The sequence below is a fragment of the Musa acuminata genome, chromosome BXJ2-8 (assembly GCF_036884655.1).
Source record: "Musa acuminata AAA Group cultivar baxijiao chromosome BXJ2-8, Cavendish_Baxijiao_AAA, whole genome shotgun sequence".
In the NCBI taxonomy this organism is placed as follows: Eukaryota; Viridiplantae; Streptophyta; class Magnoliopsida; order Zingiberales; family Musaceae; genus Musa; species Musa acuminata.
Window position 1 is genome coordinate 5,719,664 of NC_088345.1, and position 26,729 is coordinate 5,746,392.

General features: G+C 39.0%; 4 protein-coding genes across 9 annotated transcripts; 3 read left to right on the top strand and 1 right to left on the bottom strand.

Moving 5' to 3' along the window:
* The first annotated feature begins 655 nt into the window (after positions 1–655).
* Positions 656–3,204, top strand: LOC135618888 (protein NRT1/ PTR FAMILY 4.4-like). Its single transcript, XM_065120281.1, has 5 exons — positions 656–922; positions 1,004–1,221; positions 1,302–1,745; positions 1,823–1,911; positions 1,987–3,204. Exons 1-5 carry the CDS (start codon positions 796–798, stop codon positions 2,876–2,878), a joined length of 1,770 nt encoding a protein of 589 aa, XP_064976353.1. The 5' UTR covers positions 656–795; the 3' UTR covers positions 2,879–3,204.
* Positions 3,205–3,329: 125 nt separating this feature from the next.
* On the top strand, positions 3,330–7,729 carry LOC135618889 (probable beta-1,3-galactosyltransferase 8). The gene is made up of 7 exons (XM_065120282.1): positions 3,330–4,052; positions 4,137–4,740; positions 4,821–5,078; positions 5,854–5,941; positions 6,024–6,149; positions 6,855–6,964; positions 7,444–7,729. The coding sequence occupies exons 2-7, from the start codon at positions 4,524–4,526 to the stop codon at positions 7,590–7,592; spliced, it is 948 nt and encodes a 315-aa protein (XP_064976354.1). The 5' UTR covers positions 3,330–4,052; positions 4,137–4,523; the 3' UTR covers positions 7,593–7,729.
* A 753-nt stretch (positions 7,730–8,482) lies between these two features.
* Positions 8,483–17,750, top strand: LOC103993518 (prolycopene isomerase, chloroplastic). Of its 2 annotated transcripts, none has more exons than XM_009413609.3 (10): positions 8,483–8,759; positions 10,049–10,272; positions 10,900–11,010; positions 13,255–13,308; positions 14,431–14,718; positions 15,107–15,298; positions 15,411–15,569; positions 16,247–16,483; positions 17,104–17,424; positions 17,513–17,750. In XM_009413609.3, exons 1-9 carry the CDS (start codon positions 8,579–8,581, stop codon positions 17,416–17,418), a joined length of 1,761 nt encoding a protein of 586 aa, XP_009411884.2. In that variant the 5' UTR covers positions 8,483–8,578; the 3' UTR covers positions 17,419–17,424; positions 17,513–17,750. The 2 variants fall into 2 exon arrangements, with proteins under 2 accessions (XP_009411884.2, XP_064976356.1); XM_065120284.1 differs by lacking the exon at positions 17,513–17,750 and adding an exon at positions 16,589–16,617 and having other exon boundaries at positions 17,104–17,228.
* Positions 17,751–19,184: 1,434 nt separating this feature from the next.
* Positions 19,185–24,351, bottom strand: LOC103993517 (uncharacterized). 5 transcript variants are annotated; one of them, XM_018829663.2, is made up of 6 exons: positions 23,981–24,351; positions 23,709–23,841; positions 23,054–23,144; positions 22,481–22,517; positions 20,353–20,650; positions 19,185–20,162 (listed from the first exon to the last, which is right to left on the bottom strand). In XM_018829663.2, exons 1-6 carry the CDS (start codon positions 24,158–24,160, stop codon positions 20,098–20,100), a joined length of 804 nt encoding a protein of 267 aa, XP_018685208.2. In that variant the 5' UTR covers positions 24,161–24,351; the 3' UTR covers positions 19,185–20,097. The 5 variants fall into 5 exon arrangements, with proteins under 5 accessions (XP_018685208.2, XP_018685204.2, XP_018685206.2 ...); XM_018829659.2 differs by having other exon boundaries at positions 23,054–23,186; positions 23,981–24,348; XM_018829661.2 differs by having other exon boundaries at positions 19,185–20,182; positions 23,054–23,186; positions 23,981–24,348.
* Between the last annotated feature and the right edge of the window lie 2,378 nt (positions 24,352–26,729).

Sequence of the window (26,729 nt, forward strand, 5' to 3'; positions counted from 1 at the left end):
AAAACACACACACACACACGCAATGAATCGTATCGGTGAGACGACTTCGCCACGCTCCAGTGGAGGAGGGTTGATGATGGTGTCCCCCTCTTAGGCTTTCCAACCCTACAGACGTACGTGACATCACCCAGTTGGTGGCACTTAAGAAGTAGAACATGGCGTTCACTTTTTGGCCAAGGAACCCTTAGTTGCCAACCGAAAGAGAACGAGACAGCATACACACAGGATAGCATTCACCATTGCTAGTTTACTCTAATATGGTCGATCCTTATGCACGATGCTCCACTATGTCCGCGAAGACACCTTCTTTTATGTCTTTTCCGCTTGCCTTGAGAAAACTTAGCTTAACGAGGCTCAATTTTCAACATCAAGCTTTACATCTCGTCCTTTTTGTCGCCACCACCTCGACCCTCCGACATCCCTCCCTCTGTAGATGCTATACGTACATGTAACCACCATATCCGCACAGCCAGCAGCTGATTCTTGCATGCAGTAGATGCAGTCTTTGTGTACTTGCATCTCTTATACTAGCTTGTGGGAAGGTCCAACTTATTGGAATGTCCACCAAAAGATGGCATTACAAAATTTGATTAGCGAGCAGCACTACCCAGTGGCTGTTTTCAAGCTCATCATTCTCCTCTCCACGATGCCCTCTCTGGTAAACAATATAAATAGCGGAATCGAGCTGTTTAGGATTTACCCTGGTTGTGTTGGGAACGACATCTCCTTCTCTTTTCCTGGTTGAGTTTGGTTGTAAGCCTCCGAAGAGCGTCTCGGTGCCTGTGAAGCTAAGACATGGATGCTCAAGCAAGGCACAGCGTCGGTGAGGAATCCATGCATGCCGTGGTCTTCCTCGATTGGAAGGGCAGATCCTGCATGCCCACCAAGCATGGTGGCATGCGAGCTGCTGCCTTCTTGTTAGGTCTCTCTCTCTCTCTCTCTCTCTATCTATCTATCTAATCTAATCTGTCTATACTCGAGTTTTGTTCTTTCTTTGCTGCAGGACTTCAAGCACTGGAGATGATGGCCATTGCAGCTGTAGGCAACAACCTCATAACCTATGTGTTCAACGACATGCACTTCCCTCTATCCAAATCGGCAAACATAGTGACCAACTTCATAGGCACTGTGTTCCTTCTCTCTCTGCTCGGTGGATTTTTGTCAGACTCTTATCTTGGGAGCTTCCGCACTATGTTGGCTTTCGGCTTCGTCGAGCTTTCGGTATGTCTTCTCACTTCAACTGCATGTTTCAGGTTCCAAACACAACCATCTGAACAAGCTTTTTCTGTTGTCGATGTCAGGGCTTCCTACTGCTCACGGTGCAAGCACACCTCCCCCAACTGAGGCCTCCTCACTGCAACATGATGTCGGAAGGAGGCGATAGCTGCGTGGAGGCCAAAGGATTCGAGGCACTCGTATTCTACACTGCACTCTACTTGGTGGCCTTGGGGAGCGGCTGCCTCAAACCCAACATCATCTCTCATGGGGCTGACCAGTTCACCAAGGACGATCCCAACCACTCCAAGAAGCTCTCGACGTACTTCAACACCGCCTACTTCAGCTTCTGCGTCGGAGAACTCATCGCTCTAACAGTTCTTGTCTGGGTCCAGACTCGGTCGGGAATGGATGTCGGCTTCAGTTTGTCGGCCGCCACCATGGCCGCCGGCCTCATTAGCTTGATCTGTGGCATATTGTCCTACAGAAACAAGCCGCCACGGGGGTCCCTTTTCACCCCAATTGCAAGAGTAAGCTCTGTTAATTCCCTGTCACTGTTCTATCGGATAGCCATTAATGATCGCTTAAGCTGTTGAACTTGTGGCAGGTTCTTGTGGCAGCAATCATCAAGAGAAAACAAGTTTCCCCCAACACTAAGCTGCTTCGTCAAGGCAGCGTCCACACCGAAAAGTTCAGGTTAGCTCGAATTCTTTGTCCACCATCCTTTTGTTCGATTGAATTCTGAGACAAGTTTGTCCCAACCATTTCCAGGTTCTTGGACAAAGCATGCATGCAGATCCAGGGAGTGGCCGACAGGAAGCAGAGCTCATGGACGCTGTGCACGGTCGCCCAAGTCGAGCAGGTGAAGATAATCCTCTCCGTGATCCCGATATTTGCATGCACCATCATCTTCAACACCATACTGGCCCAGCTCCAGACCTTCTCGGTGCAACAAGGAAGCGCCATGAACACTCAGGTCACCGAAGCATTCGAGATCCCCCCTGCTTCCCTGCAGGCCATCCCCTACCTCATGCTCATCGTCCTTGTCCCCCTCTACGAGATCGGCTTCGTGCCGCTCGCTCGAAGGTTCACCAAGACGGACTCCGGCATCTCCTCGCTGCAGCGCATCGGCTTGGGCCTCTTCACCGTGACGTTCTCCATGGTCTCAGCCGCGCTGGTGGAGAAGAAGAGGCGAGAGCTTGCCGTTGGCTCAGACAAGCAACTCTCCATCTTCTGGATCGCACCACAGTTCCTCATATTCGGCGTCTCGGAGATGTTCACAGCCGTGGGTCTCATCGAGTTCTTCTACGAGCAGTCCATGGCCGGGATGCAGTCCTTCCTCACCGCCATGACCTACTGCTCCTACTCATTTGGGTTCTACCTCAGCTCTCTCCTCGTCTCCCTGGTGAACAAGGTGTCATCCGGAGCTCACAGGAGTGGGTGGCTCAGTGACAACAACTTGGACAAGGACAGATTGGACCTCTTCTATTGGCTCCTTGCAGCACTCAGCCTCGTCAACTTCGTCAACTACCTGTACTGGTCCAGATGGTACTCATACAATCCATCTGCAGACTCTGCTGCCATCAACCTGCCCTGTGCCGAGGAAGACTACAGCAGCTTCACCTCCTCAAAGCTCATGGAAGCTCAGAATATTCCACTCTAAAAGAACCATTAAGTCCACAATACCCTCTTACTAATTATTCCTCTAACTTTTTAGCACTGCACCCAACTTAGTGGTGGAATGATACTGCTCTTTATCATGCTTTGCTTCCTTTAATAATTGAGTTACTGTCCCACAATAAAAGGAGTGTTCAAAGCAAGTTAGGTCTAATCCCATTAGGAACATCCACTAACCTTTGTTTTCCTTCCATGACATGTTATAGTGATGAGAAGGAACTAAAGTTGGATGACCAGTTGGAAAGCACAGCAGAGTGCTGTGTCTCAGTTGCACCAGAAAAGCAAAATGGGAGTGGAGTAGTAGACCTTTAATCTCATATTACTTTAATCAAACAACAAAGAAAATTGACATTATTCAGTGATCAGAATACAGTTTGTTTTTCTACTCAATGTGATTTATACAAAGAAACCACTGAAAGCAACTCAAAGTCTGTCAATCCTTCATGCAGTCTGTCTTTGGTAAACTCTGTCTAAGATATGCTGACAAGAAGATAAAAGAGATTTACATGCAGATTGGAGAAATATGTAGAGGAAGGTGTCATGATACTCTAAATTCTTGATGGATCAAAATGGAGTTTCATGCAACTAAGAATCTACTTTCTGATACCAACCTACTAAAGGTTGTAGATTTAAGCCCTAATGCAAACCTACATTTCCAAGAAAGTGATGTTGTTCTGATAGCTGGTGGTTTTGATTGCTTGTTACTGCAAACCCTTAAAAGAAGTCAAGTGTCATGATTTAAGATGGCAAACTTCATATTACCAAATGGTGAATCTGAACCCATAATCTTTAGATAGGATCAGTGGAAGTTCTTCAGGGCTTATGGAATCCTTGAGCTATGCAGGCCATGCACAATAATTTACTGTGTTAGTGTGGTTTTATGAGAGGTTTGGCTTATGGAATCCTTGAACTAATGGTTGGGGAGAAGTTCTGTAACATCTGAGAGTCCCCAATCCATACAACACTCTGCACCATTTCACACACACAGCATGAGCCAAGCTCACAACAAATGTCTTGCGAGATGATCCCATTCCCATTCCCATTCATTTTAGTGTTGCCATTGGCAATTATTATCATGTGTCATTTTCTCAAACACCTTGTCATTTATCGGTTCTTGCACTTGCGTCCATCAACCTCTGCCAGCAGAGAAGCAAATCATGGTAGAATTCGCTTCACATCGCCATGCTGTTTCTTCGTCATCGTTGCTCTGGTTTGAAATGTTGTTGATGGTTGGGTCGATGAAGGCAGGCATCGAGAGGCCGCAGCAGCAGTCGGAGAAGAAGCAACGCGGCAGGCCGCCGCTACGCGCGAGGGCGGCCGCCCTGCTCTGCGCGGCCTGCTTCCTCCTGGGTGTGCTCTTCAGCAGGGGAGTCGACTTCCTGCCATCGGATGACAGAGCAAGAGCTGCTTCCTCTTCTTGCGATCCGAACATCGCCAACTCCTCGCAGGACTGCGAGCGCAACCGCGTACGCAATGCTTCCTGTTAACCCCCTCCCGACTCGACGTTAAGCTCACCCATTGCTACGTGTGTTCGTAGAGATTAGGCGAACCCAATCCGAGAGATATAAGGAAGGAAGTATCGAACACCCGTCGAGCAATCCGGTGAGCTCACTTCTCACGGACTCCCCGCCATGATCCGCTTTGCTCGTCTCAATTCGACCTCTCTCTATCCATCCATCTCAAGGTCCTTGGAAAAGTTCGTCGCATCGTTGGAGACGGAACTGGCTGCAGCGAGGACGAACAGCCTCGGAGGAGGCCCGAAGAAGGCGTTCGTCGTCGTCGGAATCAACACCGCTTTCAGCAGCAAGAAGCGGCGGGAATCGGTTCGAGCGACATGGATGCCGAGAGGTCGTAGAGACAAGGCTTCTTCTCCCTTTCTTCGTTTCGATGCTCAGCGGACGAGGAGTACCGTTCTGTTCCTTCTGCAGGATCGAAGCTGAGGAGATTGGAAGAGGAGAAGGGCGTGGTCGTGCGGTTCGTGATCGGCCGCAGTGCCACGCCCGGAGGAGCTCTTGATCGGGCGATCGACGAAGAAGACGCAAAGACGAAGGACTTCCTGAGGCTGGAGCACTTGGAAGGATACCATGAGCTCTCCACGAAGACCAAGGTGTTCTTCGCGACGGCGGTAGCCACGTGGGACGCCGATTTCTACGCCAAGGTTGACGATGACGTGCATGTCAATCTCGGTCAGCTCTCACCATATATAATTCCATCACCAATAAATACGGATTAAGCTCTTAATTTACGACGCTATAAAATAATAATGATAACTGTATATGTTAATTTTTCATCATCGAACTCTATAGAAAATAATATTCTTAGTTAAATGAATATACATATATATAATAATTTTTACCTTTCTATTCATCTATAGGTCTTTTTAGAATATTTAATTCTATATTATATTTGATTTTTCACATATAAATTAACCAATAATTTACAAAGCTCAATAAATTCATTCCATCAACACTAATTTATAACAATAATAAGACATACTATTTCAACTATTTGGAATTAATATTTGGATTTTTTTAGTATACAAAAAAATATCTTTATAAACTAAAAAAATATTATTTATAATATTTAGTAAAATATTCTTTTTTAACCTATTTTTGTACCACTTATATCATATCTTCGCCTACAAGCCATCTTAAAATATTTCTTATCGGAATTAGGTCTAATTATTCACATGTATATTTTTTTTAATCTTTCCTAAAATTCTATATGTGTAGCATAATATTTTCATCTCAGTAAGAGATAAATAAATTAAGCATTAGTTTATTCTTTTCTTCCGACATAAATCGATTCTAAATAAATTTTTATATATTTACCTTAATATTCTCATCCCTATTATATATATCATCATTCTAAAAGTTTCATTTTCGATCGATTATTTAAATTCATATGATCTTAAGTCTTAAGATTGTTCTTTTACGACTTAGGTGAGTTATATTATTTCAGGAATGCTTATCGCAACCCTTGCTCGACATCGAACCACACCAAGAGTATACATTGGATGCATGAAATCCGATCAAGTTTTGTTCCAAAAGTAAGATCGAGGTTGTGTTTGTCATGATATGCTACATATTATTTTGTGCAAAGCTATCTCATATCTTCTTTTCTTTCTCTAGGGATGCCAAGTATCATGAACCAGAGTTTTGGAAGTTCGGAGAGGAAGGGAACAAGTACTTTAGACATGCCACTGGCCAAATCTATGCCATATCCAAAGATCTTGCTTTATATATCTCCACAAATGCGTAAGTTTAAATCTCCTATATTCTTGATACATACATATCTATATAATCTACTGTATATTTGCGAAAGAATAATAAAGAAAAGAGGAGAAAAGAAATTAGATGCACAAAATGAATTAGTAGAAGAAATATTTAGTTATTTGTTTTATTATGTAAAATTGCTTTATAAATTGAAATTAATGTACTGACAAAAAATAAATATAAATTTTAATAATTAGGATGAATTAATTAGATGAGTCGAAAGATCGACCGAAAAAAAGATTGAAAACGAACCAAAATGGTTAAGTCCATTCTAAATAATATGATCTTAAATATTTATGTCTAACTTATATTATAGTATATTCATGTAAATATTATAATATCTTATATTTGCAAAAGAGCAACATGTACAAAATTAATTAGTGGAAGAAATATTTAGTTAATCATTTTCTTATGTCAAAAATTCAGAAATTATTACAGAAAATTGCTTCATAATTTGAAATTAATGCACTAAAATATATATTTTTTTTAATAATTAGGAAGAATTAATTAGATGAGTCGAAAGATCGATCGAAAAAAAAATATTGAAACTACCCGAACCAAAATGGTTTAAGTCAATTCTAAATAATATTATCTCAAATGTTTTATGTATAACTTATATTATAGTATATTCATGTAAATATTATACTATCTTATATGTGGTGAGTCATTAATCTCTATATTTTGTAGGCCAATACTTCACAAGTATGCAAACGAGGATGTATCCTTAGGTTCGTGGTTGATTGGCTTGGAAGTTGAGCACATCGATGAACGAGGAATGTGTTGTGGAACACCTCCTGGTATTTTTATACATGTATATATACACACACACCCCAAACAATAATCCATGAAATAATCAAGTAAACAACATATGCTTTATTCTTGTCTATTAGTTTTAAGAGATGTGAAACACAACATTGCACTAATCTTGCATCCATTTTTAGTATCAAAATTGTATAAAGATTTGACTTTTTATTCTAATAAAAAAATATTTAGGTTTTATTGTTATACAAAATGACTTTATTATTATGGCTTTACATAACAATGTAATGTAAATACGAATACAAAGTCTTCGGTATATTCTCTCACATAAATATTAAAGAATTTTTCATTCATTATCTTTAAATTCTTTATACTCTAAGAAAATTGATTTTAGTTAAAAATAAAAAATATCTACACTAACATATTTAAATTCTTTATGCTCTAAAAAGTTGATTAATAGAATGTATATATATGGATTATTGTTGACTTTAATGATGGATGCCATATATTTTTGTAGATTGTGAATGGAAGATACAAAGTGGGGATATTTGCATTGCATCATTCGATTGGACATGTAGCGGAGTCTGCAAGCCGGTCGATAGGATGGTGGAAGTCCACACCAAATGCGGTGAAGGGAATGAGGCAATTTGGAATGCTCTTCCTTAGATCACATTCTAATCACGGGTAATAGTAATTACTTGGCCTAATAAATCAACAATAATGTGGCCATATTTGCTTTCATAGCATCATTTGAAGTGTCATCAAATTATTTTTCTCATTAATTCAAATATTTTATATCTCAATCATTTGATATGGACCCATTATATGGGTGATACAGATGTAGCTTTGTGTATCGTGTGTTGATATGTTTGGTACAATTCAATACGTATATAACTGATCGATAAAATAAATTATTTTAATATATAAATTTAATGAGATAAATATATTGATGAACCATTTAATATATATATATATATATATATATATATATATATATATATATATATATATATATATATATGCTTTTTTCTTTATCTATAAAAAATGACCAACGTTAATCGATTATAATAAATAAATATATATTTTAAAAGTATTATATAATCAAAAAATTGACTCATTTCATTCAAACATAACTGCTGAGAGAATCAAATAATAAATATTTGTGTGAATTATATGCTAATAAAATTAGACGGATAAATGTGAGGATCATTCCAAACACCCGTCCCCGAAAATTTGGCCCGCTAATGTACCGAATCGCTGGGCCCAGAGCACACGGGCCCCGCAAACCAGGTCAGTGAGAGAGTCACGGAGCATTTGGTAGGCAGTGCGTTTTCCGCGTAGGACAAAGTGGTCGCGGACACGAGAGGCGTGGCGGCTTCGCGGCCCGTGACACGCGATATGGTCGAGCGCGCGCTCCCGGGCCGGTCCTCCGAAATGGTTGTACCCGAAATTGTACCTGTTGGCGTGGCGATCAATAGACGGCATGGACAGGTGGGACCTACCCCTCCGTCTAAAGTGCGGTTTAAGTCGGGGAAGCTTATGAGTTCGTTCTTCCCGTTTCGCGCCTCTGTCTCTCTCTGCTGCCTCCTCTTTTCCCCTCGTCGCTTCGTCGTCCGCCTCCTCCTTCTCCTCGACTCGTCCCCTGATCGTCCATGGCGTCTCTAGGGCTCGGTCTCTGCGGTTACCCCTCGTCCCACGCGAAGGCGCTGCTCCGTTCTCGACTCGGATCCCGGCGGGGGAGGAAGAGGCAGGTCTTGGCTCGAGGCTCCGTTGGCCAGCAGCCGCTCACCGCCAGCGGCCGGCCCACCTCCGAATCGAGGAATCCCTTTCCGGGTGCCGCCTCTTCCCACCCCTATCTCACGTAATGTTTGGGCATTCGTTCCTTGTTCATCAAGAATTGCTGCAGCGTTGTCATGTCGGTTCTTGTTTCTTCGTCAAGTGAGGCTGTTGTCATGTCAGGTAGTTGGTGATGTGCTCGAATCGAGGGGTTCCAGCTACTGATGTTGCTCTAATGTTCTTCCCATCCCTATCTCACCTAATGTTTGGGCGTTGGTCTGGAGCGTTATCCTTTCGGCACTTGTTTCTTGTTCTGGTGAGAGTGAAGTAGGTTAGTTCGTCATCTGCTCAAATCGAGGGGTTCTTGCCGCGAATCATGATGTTCCTCACCCTCGTGGAACGTGAAGAACCGGATGTGGATCGGTCACGTTCTTTGCATCATTGTTTCCTCGTGGCCACAGAATAGGAAACGATACTGTGTCTATTAACTTGTCACTGACTAGAAAATAGAAATTCAAGAAGAATTTGGATGCACTAGCCCAAATATAATTAGTGATCAGTGGTGTGAGGAGGGAGAAGGAAAAACCTTAGAAGACTATTTTTTTTGGAAACAATACAAAAACATGTTATCGGATGTCTCCGAAGAGACATAATACAAACACAAATACAAAAACACAGTTACTAGATCTGTATCAGGCAGTGATGTGGCCAAGTCTTGCATCACTGGATCGGTGGACCGACCAGTGAGTCAGTGGATTGGAGCTAGCTCTTCTGTCATGATTGAATCTGCTGATTTCTTGATGATTTTTAATGTTCACTACATGAAAATCTACGAACTTCTTCACCGCTTCCAAATATGTACATGATTATTGTGATACAAAAGGGCATCCTCATGTTGATCATATAGTAGTTTCCTCGTATTTTCAGGTCTGTGCTTGCATGTGTTTTAATTTCAACATAGTTTTAGTCCTCCAACAAGGAATGAACCAATAACAATGACATTGAAACTGGAAATTCTTTACTTCCAATACTTCATCATTGGAAACTACATTTATTGTTTACTCGTTTTAAGGAATAATTACATCTAATCAGGTAATCATGCTGTAATAATATGACACCCGATTGAGTTTTTTTACATGGTAAAGACTTCAGTGATGGTAATTTTAGTTGGGAAAGCTAGCGATATGTGCACTGGAGTTGCAGAAACAATTATTCCATTAGACAATATATCCTTTGAATACTTTGGTCTAGCATTTCAATTTACAAACCTAATTTATTGTCACCATATTGACTTCTTAGATTACTGTTCCACTGAAAATTTCTTCTAATCATTATGTGTCGCTCAGGGAAGCTGGAAGCAGATGTAGTTGTTATCGGAAGCGGTATTGGTGGATTATGTTGTGCTGGTCTTTTAGCTAGATATCAGCAGGATGTTCTTGTCTTAGAAAGTCATGATCTTCCTGGAGGTGCTGCTCATTCATTTGAAGTGAAGGGGTATAAATTTGATTCAGGACCATCTTTATTCTCGGGATTTCAGTCAAGAGGACCTCAAGCTAATCCTCTTTCACAGGTTATTCCTGATGTCATATGTAGATATCTGTCTATCAAATAGATCTTTTCTTGAAGCAAAAAAAGAATAGTGCACAATGTGGTCATCCAAAGCTCTCTGTTTGGTATTAGATGGGTTAGTCAACATCTGAAACAAATGCAACTATGTATTAATTATAAACTTAGATAGGGAATGCATGGTAGCATCTTCTGCTATCACCATAATCTGTATATGAACTAGGTAGTTGAGCAAAAGCAATAGTTTAGTCAATGCATCTGTTGATTGCATAATCATATGTGACGGTAATATCTTGTTATTTGAGAAGCAGTTTCAGGAGTTTAGTCTTGGAGCAATTTTTGCTTGTTTTGTTGAATAACTATATTTCCTTTATCTTTCAGACAAAAATCTATCTATGGTTAGTTATATGCTTTCATGCTTGCTTCCTCTGTATAACAATTGGACTTTTTACTAAATTTATCTTGTGATTGATGTTGAACATAAACCTCGGGTTCTTTTCTAAGTGATATACAATTTTTTTAAAGCATAACATTGATTTTTTTTTTTATAAACTTCAGGTTCTCAATGCAATAGGAGATGCAGTTCCATGTGCAACTTATGAGTCATTGATTTGCTTTTGATAAACTTTAGGTTCTTGATGCACTGGGAGAGCCAGTTCCATGTGCAACTTACGACTCATGGATGGTTTACGTTCCTGAAGGTGAATTCTTGTCACGGATTGGGCCTACAGAGTTTCTTAAGGTGATCAAGAGTTCAAGACTCTGATTTTATATATTAACTATATAATTTCATTTTTGTTATGGTTTTGCCAGAATCATCCTTGTTCTGACTGCATTACAAATCTAGCTTAATATAAAAATCATAATCCAACTCTTGAAAAACAACATGCATCGACAGTTGTTTGTCATGAAGCTATATAAGATATCAAAGATTATTTAGTGGGTGCAAAAAACTTAGTCTGCCATTTCTTTTTAAAAAAAACCTGCTGAATATAAGCTTGACACAGATCTATACATTATGCAACCAATAATCCAACCTTTGATGTATAAATAAATCTGTACTAAATAGGTTCTTTGATTTGTGTGTTTGACCTTTTCTGAGTACATGCTCGTATAGACGTCCACCATATGTAACTGTACATGCTGTGGTTGCAATCAGAATTTTCTATGGCAGCACTTCAATAAAACCACTTTGTCAAACACACTTTAATTTTGTCATGCCTTTTTCAACACCAATCAACCCTTTTAATGTGACCAAATTATATTCCAAAAATCCTCACACTAATTATTTCTGAAAAAAATATAATTTAATCATCTATTCTTGTTGAATTTGTTGGTCTTTGACAAGTGTTTGACCAAATGGCTGTAGGAAGTATTACATTCTCATAAATATGCTTGTAGTGATTTACTAAAATTTTCTCTAAGAACTTCTTGAACTAACTAACCAGATAGGAAATATAAATATTTTCTGAATTTTGTGGTCAATCAAAACCAATATTAAAATCTAAGAGGATATTCTACTAGTTATATGTTGACGTGTTTGGGATAATTTTGCCCTGTGTTACCCTATGAATGACAATGTGGATATACATCAAGTAAAATGAACCAGATCAAGATTTTGATGAAGCAAATGTGTGTGATGCACACAATAATCATAGTTAACCTACACCACTGGTTTATATGAGTAGGGCTGAAGCTGCAATAGTACTTGGATCTAATCAGATGGGCAATTCTAGGTGTGACCATGACAGAAATAACTGGATCCACACAATACAATAGCCAGGCTTGTGCCCAATTAGTGGAACCCACAATTAAGTCATTCTGGAATCTGATTCATTGCTTAACTATAATTAGGACTTATACAATAACCATACTCAGATGGATCCACATAGTACAATAGCTAGGCCTTGTGGCTGATTAGTGGGACCCACAATTAAGTCATTCTCGAATCTGATTCTGGCTTAACCATAATTAGGACTTCTACAGTAACCATGCTTGGGCCTGATATGATGGTCAGCCCTATGTAACTCCCACATGGTAATCGAAGTTGGACACATCGATTCTCAGTGGAACTCATATGGTAACCATATTTCGACCTGATCTGATGGTTAATCTGTGCGAAACCAGTGTAAAAACCTGATTGTCAATTTTAAGTGGGGTCCATGTAATTATCATGATTGAACTTGTTTAATTAGTGAGTCCTTAAGTGGGGTTAGCATGGCAAGCATGCTTGGACTTCTTTCGAGATTTGTGTTCTGACAAAGATAGAGGAAGACTCGAACTAGGGTTCTTTTGTGATGGTGAAGAGATGACTTCATTTATAAGGATGGTGGAGCAATTGCTCCACATGAGGATTAAATCCTTTGTGGAGAAGCATAAGCTCAAGTAATAACGTCAATCTTTCTATCTAAAACAGTATGCCAATGTTTTGTTGGGATATGTGTTGGTAGTTGGTACAGCTTGGCAATCTTATAGCATCATCTTTCTTTTTTTAAGAAAATGTCATTTGTTTACTAAACACACACCTAGTTGAGGAGACCTGAACCAAGATTTCCCCCTTTTCTTCATCCTTCCCCTTTAATTTTACTAGCATATATGTCATGGCACAGTGAAGATATGTGCCAGTCACGTGTGTTGTGCTTGCAGCAAGTTGGTATAGATTGTTCTAGGCAAAATAAAACTTCAATTACAAGAATAATCATGGAACAGCTGAAATATAGAATTGCCATGTGATAATGTAAGTCATTTCACTGGACTTATGGACAGCCAATGATCTAATTCCATCCTGTTAGAGAACCTCAGTTTATTATTCTATATATGGTGCCATATAGTTTTTTTTTTCATGAATTGTAAAGTTTTTTTACACAATCATGGTGATACAGTAAAGGTTTTCCTTCATCTATGAAGTTTAAATTTTCCTTTGCACTAAAGTTCATTGAGCAGTGTAGCAGTTTCAGATACCTGATGATTGATTATTTCTTTACAGGACCTAGAGACGTTTGTTAGTCTTGATGCTGTTGATGAGTGGAAAAAGCTTCTTGTGAGTGTGAACAATAAATTCCTTTGCATATATCTTTTCCCATAGCACATATTTGGATGATATATGTTGTCCTTATTAAATACTAATCTCGTCAGATTCATCTGGATCAAACTCTTGATTAGTGATGTTATTCACTTGTAAAGGAAAAACCACACACCATAATGAACCTGTGCATGTGATTGTTAATTGAACTTTTAATGTTTCCTCGACTATTAATTTTACAATTTTATGCAGCTGAAAATACTTCAATGGACATAACCTAGAACCAATTACCTGAGTTTATCACTGCTTAATCTTTTGGCTGTATAGTTTTATATCATATCTCAATCCACTGAAAAGCTATAAGAACTAGGTAGCCAAGAATTGCTTGTCGAAAGTGTAATTATAAGATGATTGCTTGTGAGATATTTTGCACTGCTATTGCATAAGGAACTCGGCCAGTCTCTTAACTTTTTATATTTTTAATATGGAAGATTTTGTCTTCTTTAGATGAGTTATGGTTAACTTTTCTTTGTGATGTCTTAAATTGACTTGGTTAGATACACTTAAATGTATATGTATATGGAAAGTATATAGTCTGCATACTTTATATAACGTTGTAGACACCTACTTATGTGGAATATAAATATATCTATGCTTGCATATGAGCTTGTGTATTGTTTCTATGATAGGTTGTGAACCTGAGAAGTATATGTGGGAACTTTCTGCGTGGTTATTCAGCTTAGCGTACCTAAAGAAATATGCCATTATGGTCTCAACTAAGGTTGAGTTGAAAACCAAAATTTCCCAATCTTCTGTTCAAGTTCAAGTAGCTTTCCTTCAAACTCCCCATGCCAGCTGCTCATGTAATACTACATCAGAATCTAATGTATACTCAGATACGATACCCAATCTTAGCTTAGGGAAACTTATAAAATTTCATGTGTGATCAGTAATCTCCTGCCTTTCTCACTACCCATTTTTTGGTGTATGACTGCTCCTAAATGCATTTTAGTTGCACATGCAGAATTTCATTGATCAAGTTCATTTTGTATACTTTAGCATTTCTTTACTGAAGCATAAATATTCCTTACTGTTTTTTGATCCCAGATGTTTTAAATGTTTTACAAAATAACACTGCAGGAAGCAGTTCTTCCAATGTCTGCAGCTGCAATGGCTCTACCTCCTCTTTCTATTCGAGGGGATTGGGGCGTTGTTTCCACTGCAGCAGCAAGATATGCTCCATCTCTCTTGAAATCATTCATCCAAATGGGGCCTCAAGGAGCTCTAGGTGCTACAAAACTTTTGAGACCCTTCTCAGAGATAATTGATTCTCTTGAGCTGAAACATCCTTTTGTTCGAAATTGGGTGGATCTGCTATGCTTTCTACTTGCAGGAGTTAAATCGGATGGCATAATATCAGCAGAAATTGTAAGTCCATTTCTGTTTGCCTTATGAGGATTTGTGTGGTGATATGATTTTTCATTGTCTGTAAGTTTTTGAATTGTGTGAAAGACTGTAAACTTACAGATTGACAGTGGACTGTGCTCATTAAGAACCATTTTCCAACTTAAGCAGCCTTCTTAATCTTGATCGATTGGAATTGACTGTATCCGAGGTTTCAATTTCACATATTGCAAAGATAGCACAATTAAGACCGTTGAATGCATAAACCATACCTAGGCAGCCTTTTTCTCTGAACCACTGAGCATAGTCAACAATCGTGTTCAATTTTTCCAATTTTCATTGCCTGTCTTTGCATCTACAGGGCCTATTTCTCTTTTTTTTAATATATATTTTGCTTTTTTGAAATTTTCAGGTTTATATGTTTGCTGAATGGTATAAGCCAGGATGTGTGCTCGAGTACCCACTCAAGGGAAGTGGGGCTGTAGTAGATGCTCTTGTTCAAGGATTGAAGAAATATGGTGGAAGACTAGCACTTGGCAGTCATGTTGACAAAATTGTGGTTGAAAATGGTCGAGCCACGGGTGTTAAATTAAGTAGTGGGCACGTAAGTACTTGTGATCACTTTATGTAGGTCTTGATATATGTTTTCTCTCTTCTGGAAGTGAGAATTGAAGAGACTATCAACAAGTATATCTGCATGTACTTTTTGTTTCCAGTTTGTACGTGCCAAGAAAGCCGTTGTTAGCAATGCATCTATGTGGGATACACTCAATTTACTTCCTCCAGATGTTGTCCCAAATACTTACAAAGAACAAGTTGAAGCAACCCCTCAGTGTGAATCATTCATGCATCTTCATTTGGGATTTGATGCACAGGTCAGCTGATGAAAGATTCATGTAGACGTCTGTTGTTTTTTGGTAAACTATTATTTACCTTTATAATTACATTGCTTTTCGAATATAATTCACCATAAATATCAAATTTTATTGCATTTGATAAACACTAAACAGGATCTGCTGTTTGAATTTCTCTATCCCTTGGCTTCAGCATATACTTTTTCCATATAAGACCAGATGAGAATGTTACCAAAGCAATAGTGAGAAAAGCATTTTTCACTTGTCAATTAAAAAGATGAAATCATTGTGTTCCCTGTATTGTCGATTGTAGGTCTTTGTTGTTTGTCAAACATAAGTTCTTGTATTCTTTGCATTCAGAGATGCCCGTTTACATTAATTTCTATTATGGAACTGGAATGATGATTATTGGCGGGGGCAGAGCAAGAATTTATCTTTTTTCTTCTTTTTCTTGGGATGACTATTAATACAATTGTGATTAGATGAAATTATACAAGCAAACAAGCGCAATGTTTTTTTTATTCCATTTATTTCCATCATGTCATTGCAATAAACTATACCATGTGGGTGTATCCTAATTCCTAAGAGTGAATTAACTTTTTTGCATAATTGTCAACAGACAAATCTCTTTTTTATATTATTAGTAGTCTTATATACTTGTCCATTCTGGGGAATGACTAACCTTAAGTATTTGACAGAATATTTCGGAAGACCTAGGGATCCATCACATAGTTGTTAATGATTGGAGCAGGGGTGTGGATGCTGATCAGAATGTTGTATTAATTTCGGTTCCAAGTGTTCATGGTAAAGGATTGGCACCTCCTGGAAAGCATGTCTTGCATGCTTATACTCCTGGTACAGAACCCTATAGCTTGTGGGAAGGGCTCGACCGTAGAAGCATGGAGTATCAAAAACTAAAGGAAGAGAGATCAGAGGTAGACAATAACTACACTACTGGTGTTACCTTTTTATTTTTATTTTTTGCTTTTATATCACTTTAGGTAGTCAAACAATGTCAGTTTATCAACATTTTTTGACAGGTGACTTCCATAGCATATGTTTCTTCCAGGTATGCCTGTATTTACTGATTCTTTCTTTTATTCTATTGTCTTGTGTCAAACCTCCATTTGGAGTTCATATAAAAAGGACATTGAGAATTCATTAACAAATTAATCAGCAACTTTTGTGCTGCTCAGACAAACATATTGAAATTGCAGTGTCATTTTGTTTGTTTGATGCTAGTTTAAGTGCTTCCATTTATCGTCAAGTAGGATCAGCAAGACATCACATCCTTCATCTATATTTATTAGTTGAGGAGCAACTCACAGTTTCCAGTCGGTTTAAAAATAATTTAAACCAAAGGCAAAGGACAAAGTGAATTTGTCATTCTATCTGCTTTTGAATCCATGCACATGTGGAATGCATTGCTTAACCGTTGTTATACCGTCTCATTTTGGTGAATTCATGACCGATAATCTCCTCAGATATGTTGCTTCATGTGAAATTAAAAGTCCTCGCGATTTTCCGCAGACTGAGAAATGTTTTGTGGTCGCAGGTGATGTGGAAAGCAGTGGAGCGTGCTCTTGGCCCTGGATTTAGCCGTGAGAAATGTGATGTAAAATTAGTTGGAACGCCATTGACACATCAGAGATTCCTCAGGAGGAACAGAGGAACGTATGGACCAGCTATAAAAGCTGGAGAAGCCACTTTCCCTGGCCATTCGACGCCTATTCCGCAGCTCTTTTGTTGTGGTGACTCAACATTTCCGGGGATCGGTGTCCCAGCGGTGGCAGCTAGTGGTGCCATAGTTGCCAATACTTTAGTTTCTGTATCGCAGCACTCTGATCTTCTGGATGCCATTGGGATTTGACTCACTGTGAGTTTCTTTCTCCTTTCACCATTGTTTCTTCTGAAGTAATTTTATGTCTAGCACTCGAGTTGTTTCTGTTTACTGGCTTGCTCAGGTTTGAATGGTGGGCACTGCAACCTACAGTTGTAGCTGGAGATGCAAGATATCAATCACCGGAATACCAGCAATTGCGGCACAATTAATTGTAAACACGAAGAATGGCCATATATATATATATATATATATACACACACACACATTTTTCCATTGATTCAACTGTAAACGGTAATATTGATTTCATATGTATGTCCTACTTTCATGGATCTCAGGCAATAAGTATGTTGTCATGTGAAGAGGTGTCCTACGATTACTTCTTCAATATATTGGCCACGTTTTGTAGGTTTTTATTTCTTTAGAACTCGATTTTGCTATGGCTAAAAGGTCAAGTTCTTTTTTTAAAAAAATAATAATAATAATAGTAACTTTTCACTTTTTTCATAGTGTTTTTTTTTTGTTTATTCCTATATAGCATATTTTATTTTATTTTTAAGATAAGATTATTTGTAATTGAATTTTTAATCTCTCTCGCTCTCGTTCTCCATTTTCAAAGCATAGTTAAGGCTCTCATTCTACCCTTTTTAATGGTTGCTACTTGCCGGGCTTCTTCTTCTTTTTTGTCTTATTAGATGAGTTTTTACTATGAACAAAGGAAAAACACCTTTGTAATTCATCAATAGTAAGTTCATCAATATCTTTGAAATCTTCAATAAACGAGTGCTTGAGGCTGCACTCGTTTCATCCTAAGTGGATCCTTGATACTTTAGAAGTGTCCTCACAAAGAATTGTTTTTAAGATTAAGCAGTCAATTCTTTGCCTTAAGATATCTTTCAATCTTTGTTCTTCTAACTTTGCTTTTTCTACATCGATCAACATCACTCCTGATGCTAGCTAGTTCAGGTACTCCACATTCTATGATCTACTACTACTTCTTTGACTTTAAGAAAGTTCTCCATCAACAGACTCCAATAATCATAACAATCATTAAATCGAGAGATAATGGGTCGCATACAATTCACAGAAGCCATTGATATATGTTGTAGCAAAACAAAGGCTAATAGAAAGAAAAACTAAGACTTTAATCTACTTTCAACCTTACTTCTATACATATCTTTAGTTTTTTAAGGATCTTTAACCTTTTGGTTCTCTCGATCTATATATAGTCTTCTGAGGATCTCTGGCCTTTTAGCCCTCTAGATAGATATCTACTCTTCTTGCTTTGATACCAAATTATTAATTGGAAAGAAGAAAAGTTTGGAGGAAACAAAATTTATTTCACTAATCTCTTTAAATAGGCTTACAAAAATAAGTTTAAAAAAAATCAACCTACATCTAAAAGATAAGATAAAACAGTTTAGATATCTAACCCATCTATTTTAAAACTACCAAAATAATGATAAATTTTATCATTATTTATAAAATCTATTAGCTTATCCCAACAAGAGAGGGGCATGAGGTAATAAACTTAAACAACTTAAACAACCTAATCTAAGTTAGTGCTTGACTTAAGTGGAGGGCATGGGGTTGGGGTTTGGTCACTCTGAACTGGTGGTGTGAAGCAACTGACACAAGTTGCCATTCTCAACTTGAGGTCCATCAACTACTTTAAATAAGAACAATCAATGAGCTTTGGATCCAAGCAAATGATGAAGATGATTCTAGTCAAAACTGTCACAGCATTCTGAAGAAAGAAAAAGAAAAGAATAACTTTGGCAGGAAAAAGGAGAAAGTTCAGAATCAAACTACATTCACACTTCAGCAGTTCATGTCATGGTGAGCACTAAAGCTTACTAATTATTACAACCCATGTCTAATAAAAGTGCATACAAAAGCAACAAAGTCTTCCTTAATACTAAATCATGAATGAGAGTGAGAGAGAGAGAGAAAGAGAGCAGTTGGACCTAACCATGGTGGTGCTTAAGGGGCCAAAAAAAAAGATCCCCCATTGGGTCCTCAAGGGGCGGGATGGGAACTCCAAAGCCTGTGGAGTTCATGTCAAGTCATGGACAAGTAGCGTAGAACTTGGTGCCAAAAACAAACACTGGCACACTCCTTTGGACCTGTCCTCCTGCATGGGGCTAAAACCTCAGAGCCAAGCCTCATGAGTGTCTACTGATTACTGACAGGACAGGAAGGTTAGCGAGGTCATCTTATCCTTGCCCGGATAAGCTGAGTGGTTGATGTCACCATTGTTAGGTAAAGATGGTAGAAGGGATTCGGTTTTGTTGGGGTTGCGGAGGGGTCACAGAAGAGCTTGCCTGTAAATCCTAGGGTTTTGCCAAATGGTGTTGTCATCTGAAGGTACAAGTCTTGGAGTCAGCTCAAGCTCTCCATGGCTGAGGTTTTCCTGGGCTCTCATCCTTAGCTGCAAGCCCTCCTTGGACTCTGGTGTTAGTCGAATGCAAAGCTGGGTAATGGTGTCAGTTATCCCCACCTTGGGGGAAGCTGCTTTGAGCCCTTCCTAGGGCAGAAAGCAAGCTGAGAATTCTAAAGGAGCCCACCACATCATGTACTGGACTTGGAGCAGTCCTTTGGGAAACCAAACCCTAAGGAATGACCGCATGCGTGGTTCTTAAACGAATGATGGAAACAACTGGGAGAAAGAAGAGGAGAATGAAACCATGGTTTTAAGCCAAGGGTTGCTCAGGCGCAGTGGTGGTAGCCGGCCGGAGATGGCAGGGCTGGAGCTGTGAGAGCCACAGTCATGCCTGTTTTAAGGGAAAACACACTGTTACCAGAAAAAATAAAAAAGGCAAGGTTAGATTCAACATTAATGACTTGATGAATATAATCACAGCATAAACTATGTAACATCTAATATTTGTCAGCATTAATATGCATAGTGATATATAATCAATTAATTCCAAATATGAATCGTTCTAACTGATATGATGGTACCTGGTTGTGCAGGAGGACTGGGTGGAATGGACAATGGCCCTCCGAGATGCTGCATGAACCCCGTCAATCCCGTCGTCGTCGAGGCCACTGCTGAATAATGGAGAATCGGAGGATATGGAATGCTGTAGCCGTGTCCGACTGTAGCGCCGCCGCCGCCCTGCCCGAACTGGAAGTATGGGTAGAAGGCAGTGGTTCCTGCCGCTGAACCATGAACTGGATATTGCGCAGTTGCACCTCCAAAGACATTGTAATAACTCTGGCCATTACAATGTAAGGGATCAGTAAGCAATTCTTGCACCTACGCATTCAGTTGTATCAGCAACATTCAACTATAGAATATATTAATAACTTAAAAATAGAATAACAAAAGAGGAGAATGAAATCCAGATGCAAATAAAACAAAATAAGTGGAGATTCTAACTCTATTTAGAGCTAAGCTAAAACATAAAGAGTAGTTTGCAGATCTCATCTAAACGTAATCCCAACCTTTTCTTATCTAACTAAAGGAACACCATACCGGCATTATCACTAACAAGATGATAGTTCAGAGCTTCAAAGTTTGTTCCCAAAATACGTTTATGCTTCCTAAAGGATACTTGTGATCAGAAGTCCTCGGAGAACATGCTAGTCAAATGACACAGTTTCATATCTGAAAATGCTCAAAGAAAAATCACAAGATAACAAAATTATCATTAAGTTATGAATAATCTGTCATCGTCGAATAAAACGATTGAAGCCTGAGGAATGTATTCAAGCAAACAAAAGGCATTGTGATTTAGAGAATGCTATTCACACAATAATTCAGGTGAAGGATGATAAGCTTGGCTCTTGTTTCACTGACAAATGTAACCAGCACTTAGCAGTGGATCTATTGGATCAGGCTCCACATCTTTATTTTTCGGTGGTGCTGCAGGTTTTATTTGGACTGGCAGATGTTGCAGACTTACAGGTTGTTTGAGGATAGAGGGGGCCCAGACCATGTGCTTCTGCTACTTAAGTGGATGACAAAAGAGCAAGAACATGTATGTTACAGGTTTCTTATGACAGACCTGGGACCAGGTCATGTGCACTAGTACAAGGTGACCTAATAACTCTGGGGAAGGGCAACAATTAAACTCCAATACAGGTGATCAATTGCTAGTAGATAAAATGAAATGGAAGATGGAACCTCTCATTAATGGTTGGTTGGGAGTTGGGACACATAGTTACAGCCTCTACATCAGTTCATGGGTGGGAAAGATATTAACAACATTAAAGAACAAAATTAATGCTTAGACATGCATGGCTTCAGATGTGATTAAAATTAGATCTCCTGTTACTGTCAAGAATGTAGGACTCCTAGGGTTCTTCATTAAATAGGCCATATCAACTGCTCTATGGTGATGATCACCATGTTTCTTCAGAAGTTGTTCGTCATCTTTGCAAATGGATTAGTCCTTTGATAGTGCTGATCAACTAATGTTTCACAAGCATTTCCCCTTAAAAGTTCCCTTTTCATGCTTTGAGTATACCATATCAAAGATAAATTTATTTAGGTTTCATTTTGAAGCTTCCTCTCACAGCATAATGCTTCTTGCAGAAACTTTGAGATTCCAAAACCAAGACATTCTAGATCATGGCAGATGTAGTCATATGAAACAAAACCTAATCATCATTCTGGGAGTCTACAGTAGAAATTTCTCTAGTTGCAGAATTATCTTATTTCATGAACTACAGTAGCCATATGACACTGTTGTTGGTTATGTTAGAAAAATAAGAAGAATTAGTTGTACAACCTTTTATTCCTAAATCAGTATGCTTGCATCACTATTTTTGTGTGTATGCTTATACTCCAGTTTATGGGAAAACACAGCAAAGAGGCTTACATTTTATGTGATATATACCTTCTACTAATACATTTGTCAACATTAGCTAGGTTTTAACCTTTAGTTTCAAACAGTAAAAAAACAGTATAGCGCTTGATAGAATTAGTTAGATGAAAGATATTTAGTATCTATTAATTGCATCAAAGGAAGGAAGATAAAAAATAGTAATAATTATTGATAGAGAAGAAGAAAAAAATTAGCTTCTTAATTAGCACCCATGCAAGTAGCAAGCAATGGAAAAGCGAAAGAGAAGTAGAACAAACCATCGGGTAGCTGTATTCAGAGGAGAATGGAGAGTACCTGAAATTTTTGGCAATACAAAAAGAAGAGAGAAAAACAAAATTAGAAGTTTCTCTGAAACCAGAAAATATTTGAAGTATGTGCATGAAATATGCGTGATCTGTGTGCTGCATTTCCCAGGATGACCAAGCGAGGATATGCATGCAGCCATGTAACGATCTTTAAGGGCAGAAAAAAAAACAATAGTATAGTTGTTTTTTATGCAGAAGTTAAGTTAGTCATTCCTGCATGATCTCGCTCACACAAGCAAATACCAGAGAGAGAACTGGAAGAGGGATGGAGTTGGTAGTGTAAAGAGGATGATGAAAGAAAAGCACTCAAAGCCCATGTTGGACAACTGTGCACATTCATGTGTCAGCTTTAGTCTTTAATGTGGACATACTAAAGATCAGAGATTATGTATCATATTGCACCACGCATCAGCAGCCATGGGCCATGAGGGTTACTGCAGCATTCAAGGGGCAAGTTGTGTCTGTGTATGTGCAGTGCATGTGCCTCTTGGTAACATGATGCAATCTCTCAACTTAAAAGCTTACCCATAGAGACCATATGGGGCACCTTGCTGGACGGCATAATGAGGGAAGGAGGCAGGAGAAGCAAAAGCTGCAGCCATCCCACCTTGGTATCCTGTATGAAAAGATTTGACCATCCTTAGACTTCTGTTTCCTCCTGAGAGAACAGCAATGCAAAACAATCAATGCCAACAATCTCTAAAACTTATCCTTTCTCATAGGCGTGGGTACTGAAGATCGGTAAAAGAATACAGTAGGCTCGTTTGCAGAAAGAAATACTTGCATACTGCTAGTTATATACAATATGAAGCAATTCCCAGGATAACTAACATCTTGTACCATTCCCTCTATAAAATATTCTTTTGAGACAACTGTTTCCTACAGCTATTTTGCAGGTCTGTACTTGCTCTACCTTAGGCACTAAATAATTAGGTCATGTTAAACATCTGTGCACATCTTCTGTAATAGTAGTGCTCTCCATGACCTAAACTAATTAATCTGTATATAAGCTGTTGATGGCTTAATCTGATGAATGATGCTCAAGGAAAACAACTATGTGATGTGATGTGATGTGATGAAACAACTGAAACACTGGGACTTTGGCCATGATCATGCATGCATTCACCAATTAAACTTGGTGTGCTCGAGTGATATGAGATGATGGTGGTGATAACCGTACCATGTGGGGGTGTTGTAGGCGTGGATCGGTGAGCACCAAGCGAAGCGAGATTGCAGTTAGCCCTCCTCCCATCGATCACCGGCGAAGGATCGACACAGGCTCTCATCGCAGCCGCCGGCTCACGGAAGGTCACCTGGAAATAAGAATCATAAAGGATTATAAGAATACAAGAAAGGAAGGGATCAACAACGCATGAAATCATATGCACGGTCGGCCGACACGAGAGGAGGAAGGAGCGAAGGAAGGAAAGAAGGAAGGAGAAGAAAACTCACAAACCCATATCCTTTGGATCTTCCGGTGCTCTTGTCAGTGATCACCACGGCCTCCAGGATCTCCCCAAACTGCTCGAAGTAGTTCCTCATTGTGTCACTTTGGGTCTCCCAAGCCAGGCCTCCAACAAAGATCTTGGTGTAAGTGGTGTCTCCAAACTGACCTGCTACGTTTGGAGTCATCCTGCCTCGCCCTCCCAAAGCTTACAGGTGAACTGGGGATGAAGGGAGGAGGGCGGCGGTAGGGGTGCAGCAGGGAGGAGGGAGGGAAGGAAAGCTAGAGATGCAGCAGGGAAAGGAAGACCTACAGGCAAAGAGACATAGAAAACAGCATAACGTGTACCCTTCCTCACGACTCATATTAAATATTGCCACCATCCGCCTCCTTCAAACCAGGTTGATGCAATCTGATAAGATCGATGAAAGAAGCTTTGGGTGACTGATTTGACCATCATACCCTTATACAATGCATAAACTACCACAAAACCGTCGGCCATGACGGTAGCTTGTCCTTGTCGTGACAGTGGCAAAAACGGAACGGGGAGTGTTCAAGTTGGACCAGAAATGTTCGTCCAAATCTGTCACACAGAATCGATGAAAGATCTAAGGGAAACCCAATCTATGTGCTTCTAACCCTTCTTGCTGCCACATGACTGGAATTGACTCTGTCAGAAATACCCAATTGCATCAAAATCCAGTCATGATAAATAAAATATATATATTCTTTTTTTCGAAACATTAATTGCCATCAAAATCCACATCACAATGCCTACATAGATTTACCAACGTAATAATAAAGGGATAAAGAATGAGGCATGAAGCCAATTGTTCTTCAAGATAAGTAAGCTAGAGAAACTATATAACCAAATCCTATCATTTAGTCATCTTTGTTGTGGCAGTGAGCCACTTACTTCCATGAGTGGTGGATTCCTAGTTTGCCAAGCTTCTAGGTTGGAAATAAAGATTCCTTTATTAGATACTATAGGAATTAAACTTCAATCTTATATGGGAAAGGAGACATCATTAATCCTCATCTCTCTTTGCTAGTCAGAATTTCAAATTTTATATCAAGTTCTTCATGTTCCTGCTGCACACAGGAGAAGAACACCATGCACATAAATGATGAGACATGACCTTAAAATAGCATACCATGTTTTGAGATTTGTTTTTTCTTTTCATACTTCTAATGGCTTATATAATTTATTTATTTATAATCAAATCTGACCTAATTTGCTTTACTTTTCCTATTTTTGTTTAAATCAAGCTCATAATTCACATGCATGGGAAGCCCAACATGGCTAGCTTAGAGCTATCAACAGGCAGTTTTCTTTCTCTAATATGAATATAAATAGCTTCTGGTTGTATCCTTCTGATTTCATCTTTGGATTTAGTGACAACTAAATAATTTACCAGAACATTATCCATCCCAGCAAGAGCAACACAGTCTGCATATGAAGCTAATTAGTCAACACCCTAACTAGGATCACAATATAATAGGAGTATAAATAGATTGTGCAAAAGGTATTTTCATAAGCAACCAATACAAAAGGGTTGTCTAAGATAGTTCTATTGAAGTTTTTTCTTTAAAAAAAAAGCTACAAACCATTCATTTCCTCGAGAAAAAAAATCAAGATATGTATTAGCGTGAATAACAAAACCCTAGGGAATAACCAAAATTGACGAAAATATATATCTCAACCCAAGAAACGACGATATAAGTAATTATGTTATATTGAATTTATTATTCTCTATATATATATGTATGGCTTAATAAAATAAGGAAATCAGGAGACTAACACAAATAAATATGGCTAATATCAAAGAAATGCAGCTTACAGAGGAATCCAGGTCGGTAGAACCCTTTTGAACAAGTTGCAGGTTGAGCATGATCCTGCATCCACATCAAAGGTTGCTTGGGAGGGGTTAAGGCCTCTTATGCATTATTATAATATTCAGCAGAAAGAATAATCAAACCCTTTGTCATAGTTATCGGAGATCAAATAAATACTTTTTTTGTCTTAAGATGAACGTTATGATAAAATATGTAATAAATAAAAATCATAAGATGTCAACAAGATTAGCAGGTAAAGAGATCTTAACTACCGATAGCAAATTTCTAGAATCAAGACTCACTTTCATCGTTCACCCTATGCCCCAAAAACTTAAAAGGCTTAAAAGAAAGAAAAGGATTGTCATCATCATTGGATAGTAAAATTCTAGAATCAAGAATCAAGACTCACTTTCATCTTTCACCTTCTCTGTTATTTCAGTTCTTTCACTCTTGATCTGAAATAACATAGTAAAATTCTATTATATGGATTACAATATCTTGTATATATTCTTCTTCCTCCGTGTGTGTGTGTGTGTATATATACACACACACACTAGACGACAGAGAGAGAGAGAGAGAGAGAGAGAGACCTGTGAACCTTTTGACTGTAGATACTCGAGCAGGAGCGCGAGCACGGCCTTATCACACTGACTGCTTACCTAATAGCACGACGGCGGATGTGGAAGCCGACACACGATGCATGACTGCTGATGCTCGCCCGGAGCCGTGGGTGCCATTCGTTGAATCACGTGCATTGCACTACCTCCTCTGTGTGTTGGCAACGTAGCAAAGAGAGATTTGACCGAAAGGTGTATACTTTCAACGACCAAAGCCTACCTTCTCTCGATTATAGCTTGTGTGATCCTCACCATGTGCATCAAGTTGGCCTCATTTAAATACACTCAAAATTTCCTACATGTA

Bases quoted from the DNA above. Each gene is read 5' to 3' on its own strand.
- LOC135618888 (XM_065120281.1), top strand. From the start codon at position 796: ATGGATGCTCAAGCAAGGCACAGCGTCGGTGAGGAATCCATGCATGCC. The intron at 923-1,003 runs GTCTCTCTCTCT...TCTTTGCTGCAG, and splicing joins AGCTGCTGCCTTCTTGTTAG to GACTTCAAGCACTGGAGATG. The intron at 1,912-1,986 runs GTTAGCTCGAAT...AACCATTTCCAG, and splicing joins GTCCACACCGAAAAGTTCAG to GTTCTTGGACAAAGCATGCA.
- LOC135618889 (XM_065120282.1), top strand. From the start codon at position 4,524: ATGATCCGCTTTGCTCGTCTCAATTCGACCTCTCTCTATCCATCCATC. The intron at 5,079-5,853 runs GTCAGCTCTCAC...ATATTATTTCAG, and splicing joins TGACGTGCATGTCAATCTCG to GAATGCTTATCGCAACCCTT. The intron at 6,150-6,854 runs GTAAGTTTAAAT...TATATTTTGTAG, and splicing joins TTATATATCTCCACAAATGC to GCCAATACTTCACAAGTATG.
- LOC103993518 (XM_009413609.3), top strand. From the start codon at position 8,579: ATGGCGTCTCTAGGGCTCGGTCTCTGCGGTTACCCCTCGTCCCACGCG. The intron at 15,299-15,410 runs GTAAGTACTTGT...TTTTGTTTCCAG, and splicing joins TTAAATTAAGTAGTGGGCAC to TTTGTACGTGCCAAGAAAGC. The intron at 15,570-16,246 runs GTCAGCTGATGA...AGTATTTGACAG, and splicing joins ATTTGGGATTTGATGCACAG to AATATTTCGGAAGACCTAGG.
- LOC103993517 (XM_018829659.2), bottom strand. From the start codon at position 24,160: ATGACTCCAAACGTAGCAGGTCAGTTTGGAGACACCACTTACACCAAG. The intron at 23,187-23,708 runs GTACGGTTATCA...CTGTTCTCTCAG, and splicing joins GCCTACAACACCCCCACATG to GAGGAAACAGAAGTCTAAGG. The intron at 22,518-23,053 runs GTAAGCTTTTAA...CAAAAATTTCAG, and splicing joins GCCCCATATGGTCTCTATGG to GTACTCTCCATTCTCCTCTG.